Source organism: Mustela nigripes, unplaced genomic scaffold (assembly GCF_022355385.1).
Source record: "Mustela nigripes isolate SB6536 unplaced genomic scaffold, MUSNIG.SB6536 HiC_scaffold_2310, whole genome shotgun sequence".
Classification (NCBI taxonomy): Eukaryota; Metazoa; Chordata; class Mammalia; order Carnivora; family Mustelidae; genus Mustela; species Mustela nigripes.
In genome coordinates, this window is record NW_026741716.1 from 1 (window position 1) to 4,842 (window position 4,842).

General features: G+C 39.7%; 1 protein-coding gene across 1 annotated transcript; it reads right to left on the reverse strand.

Moving 5' to 3' along the window:
- Positions 1-4,150: 4,150 nt before the first annotated feature.
- On the reverse strand, positions 4,151-4,834 carry LOC132008945 (olfactory receptor 2A5-like; the record flags this gene model as incomplete). The annotated part of the gene is made up of 1 exon (XM_059387412.1): positions 4,151-4,834. A coding segment is annotated over one exon (684 nt), but the record flags the coding sequence as incomplete, so codon positions are not given.
- Between the last annotated feature and the right edge of the window lie 8 nt (positions 4,835-4,842).

Consider the following 4,842-nt stretch of genomic DNA (forward strand, 5'->3'; position numbering starts at 1 on the left):
AGGGTCCATATGATCAAAACTATTTTCAGAATTTTATTTACACTTTTGGCCTTCTTCACCCTCTCTTTCTCATGAGTGCCCCGTGGAGCTTTCCAGAGAAAACATGACATGTGATATTACATCCGACAGCATGCAGCAGAAATAGAGAATCCAGTTCTCCTTGCTTAAGCCAACACGTAAGATTGTTCAAAATGTGAACAGGGTTGCCCAGGTGGCTCAGTTCTTTAAGTGTCTGGCTCAGGGAGTAATCTCAGCGGGGTGAGATCCAGCCCCTTGTCAGGTTTCTTGCTCAGTGCCAAGTTGGCCAAGGAGTCTCCAAATACCTCTCCCTCTGCTTTTTCCCTGCTCTCATGCCTTTCTGTCTTTCTTTTCTCTCTCTCTAAAATAAATAATTTTTTTTAAATGTCAAACACAGCTATTCTCTTTGCTCTTTTTTTTTTTTGCTTTATAAAAGTTGTTTTTCATAAAATACATTATATTAATATATAATAGAAATAATTCTAAATGATTTGAAGTATGTAATAACTTCTTACTTTTGATTTCTAATATGATGTCTATGAACAAATATAACCCCATAAATAATATATCTTTTGGTCCTTGGAGATTTTTATGAGTTCAGGGAAGTCCCAAGACCAGAAAAGTAAAGTACCATTGCATGAAATGGTAGATCACCAATCTCACCGGGGCAGAATTGTAAACAAATGGATTTTCTCTCATGCCAAAAGCTTTATAGTTTTCTCTTGTTGCTTCCACAAATGAAGACAACTTAGCAGCTTAAAGCAACACACAACTGATATCTATATACAATGAAATATTACTCAGCCATAAAGAAGAATGAAATCTTTCCATTTGCAGCAACATGGATAGACCTAGAGGGTATCACGCTAAGTGCTATAAGTCAGAGAAACAAATACCACAATATGGTTTCACTCGTATGTGGAATTGAAGTAAGAAAACAAATAAATGAACAAAGGAAAAAAGAGACAAACAAACAAACAAAAATAGCCTCTTAACTACAGAGAACAAACTGGTGGTTACCAGGGGAATGTGAGTGGAAGGAGGTAAGAAGCATGTGAAGGGGATTAAGGGTAGACTTCTGATGAGCACTGAATAATGTACAGAATTACTCAATCACTATATTGTATACCTGACTCTAGCATGGAATTTTTAACAAATTAAAAAAATATATATATATATACATACACAATGTAAAAAAAAAAATACCAGACACGTTTAAAAAAACAAACAAACAAGCCCGTATGCATTTTGTCCCAGCTGCCATGGGTCAGAGTTCTAGGATCGGGCACCTGGGGTCTCTGCACCTATCTCACAGGCTGACACCAAGGACATGGATGGTTCTGCAGTCCTTACCTCCAGTCCTTGAACACAGCACTCTCCATCCTCACACATCAGATCTCCTGACCTTCTCTGCTGCTACATGAGAAAACTTCCTGCTTTCAGGAACCTCAACTGACTGGGGCTGGCCCACTAACATAGCTCCATATTTAATATCAATTGATTTATAAAATGTCTCCACAGTGGAGCCCAGATTAGCACTCTACTAAAAGAGAGGAGGGCACCTATAGTCTTTTTCTTTTTCTCTTTTTTTTTTCTTTTTCTCTTTTCTCATAACCAAGGAGCAGCACTTGGATCCCATGTGTTTCCTCAGACACAGGCTATCCTGTCTCTGCTCTTCATCATCAGCCACATGTGTCTCGAGGACTCCTAACCCGAATTATCAAAGTAATTCTGAATCCCAGCTCAGAGGGACACGGTTTCCATTTCTGTGCCTCATTCTGTTAGGATTAGAATATTTTAAAGTTCCTTTTAATTCTTAACTTATACAAATTTAACTGAGTTAACCCTTTTTTATGGCACACTCCACACACCTGGTTCTCAGCCTAGGTGCTCTTACAGCAAAAGGACTATATTTTTCTGAGCATCTACATTTTAAGAGCACTTATGTAGCAGGGACAGCAACGTTTTACTGAATAGGATAATAAAGCAAGAACATGAATGTGCCCCATGTCTGGAGGAGCCAGTGGAGACTAGGGATAGATTCAAAGAAACAGCAATGTCTTCGAAAGCCATGGCATACATTTTTACATTCTGTACTTATTTGATTACTTGTTCCCCTTGGAGCTATGTTGTTTGTACCTTGTAATAACCTTGAACAGAGCTATTTAGCATAGAAATGAGCTGAATATCAGCCGACTCAAGTACTTCCCCAGACCAGCCATTTTCCTTTGGTATTACACCTTGAGGAGGCTTTACCTTGATCTCAGTATGTTTGCTCATCAGTGTCAGCGTGGACATACCATTTATTTATGTAAGGTAGTTGAATTTTATCAATCATGCCAATGGCATCCCACAGCAGAGTATGGTCATGGTACCAATCAGTTTCATTACAGAAGAAATCAGTAAGAATTACAGAGGTATTTGTTGTGACATCCCAACAGATTTGGCCCTTGTCCATACCCCAGATTATTATGATGACAGATGTCATTACAATGAGCCATGGTTTACTGATTTTTGAGTTTCAATCAATCAAAGACAAAACCAGTTACCCTATCTCAGTTTAAAGGCTTGTACTGAAACTAGTTTTTATTGTGTATCATTACATACCACTGAGGACATGGTGTTATACAGAGCAGTTCCTTTTCCTCCCAGCTGATCAGCTTCATACATCTTAAAAATTCCTGGGCTTTGATGCTCTTGGAAGGGGCTCTCAGTAGGGCCTGGAATCTCCATCACCATCCTGCCTATATGACTGTGAGTGCCTCATAAAACTTCCCTTCTCAGCAGTTGTATTGAAAAGCTCCATTATTGTTTCATCTTTGGTATTCTAATTTGGTGACAAAAGGATTGGGTTTTGTTTGTTTTACTTTATTCTCATAGTTGGAGGCAGTGTATTTTAGAAATTGGCTTTGAAATCTGAAGAGTTTATCTACTGTATCAGTCAGGGTTTAAAAATCCCATTTCCGAGGGTGTGGAGAGGGTGGTTGGGTTATGGACATTGGGGAGGGTGTGTGATATGGTGAGTGCTGTGAAGTGTGTAAGCCTGACAAATCACAAACTTGTACCCCTGGGCAAATAATACATTATATGTTAATAAAAATAATTTTTTAAAAATCCCATTTCCAAAAAAAATGGTATTTATTTATTTCCATTTTGTTTTGCTTTTAGAGATCAGAGATTCAATATTTCATGACTTTGAAGTTTACAATTATAAACTGTTCATTTATAAATAGTTTATTATAATTCTTTTTTAATACCAGAGGATTGGGAGACCTGAGAGGAAATTCATCCCAGCTGCATGAAGGTAAGAATTGGGTATGTTGAATTTTGCAAAAGAAAGTGCAAAAGAAGGACATACTATTACACAGCATTCAATAGCTTAAGGCAGAGGAGGAACCAGACAGATTTAAAGGAGATTATTGTGGAAGTAAGGTAACTTGAGCTCTGAAGATCACAGGAATTTTCAGCCCTAGAATTCTCCTGGACCATCATTCTCCATGATGCCCTGTCTGTATATAGGAAAGATTTACCCATTATAGGAACTCTAGCTTATCCTTATATAACCCTTTATTGGGTGCTTTCTGTGAAATAGCCCATGAAGGCAATGATATAAACCTTCCCTTGTTCCTGTCTTCTGTCTCCTGACCATCCTGGTGTCTTTCCTACATTGTCCTGTGAGGAGTGCATTTAGGACTTACGAGGTCCTTCTCTAGGACTTGTGAGGACCTCCTACACCAGGACCTGTGAGGACAACAAACTTTGTGTTTCTCTGACACTTCCCTGTGTCTCCTTATGTGGCATACCCAAATCACCATAACATTTAAAAAAATACAGAACACTTTGTCTGTGATTTGCATTTCTTGTTTCTTCATAGTGACAATGATGATCACAAGGATTAATTTTGAAAAGGTCTAATATTTACTAATACTTCAAATTTTCTGTCTTTGCTTCTTAGATCATCTCTAAGAATCTTTGCATACCTATGGTCATGAAGCTATTAATCTATTTTATTTTCTAAATTCTATATGGCTTCAGGTTGTATATTTAGGTATAAAATATTCTATTTTAACATGGTACTTATTATAGCATAAGGTGAAAAAATGCCACCTACCATGTTGATTTTCACTGTCCCTCACATGTGCCTCTGCTTGTACAGCACTCTCCTCAGGGCGCCCTTGACCTCTGCATTCCTCAGGCTGTAGATCAATGGGTTCAGCATAGGGTTGAAAAGGCTATAAAACAGGGAAAGGATCTTCTGTTGTTCCTCAGGGTGGCTGGAATTGGGAGTCATGTACATGACAATGGCGCTGCCAAAGTAGAGCCCCACCACACAGAGGTGGGAGGAGCAGGTGGAGAAGGCCTTCCTGCGGCCCTCCCTGGACTGGATCCTCAGGATGGCAAACAGGATGCATGAATAGGACACCAGCACCAAGCAGAGGGGCCCCAGTAAAATAAACACACAGGTCCCAAAGATGACCATTTGGTTGAGCCTCGTGTCAGCACAGGCCAGCTTGAGGACAGACAGAATTTCACAGAAGAAGTGGTTGATTTCATGAGGCCCACAGAAGGGCAGCCTCAGGATGAGAATTAAATGGACCAGGGCCAAGAGGAAGCTAAACACCCAGGAAGTGCCAGCCAGAACAAAGCACACTCTCCAGCTCATGATGACAGAGTACTGGAGGGGGTGGCAGATGGCCACAAACCTATCATAAGACATCGCCACCAAAATCAGGCACTCTGTCGCAGCAAAACCCAAATAGAGAAACGTCTGCATTATGCATGGAACAAAGGAGATGGTTCTCTTCTGATTCACTAAGTTTGCCA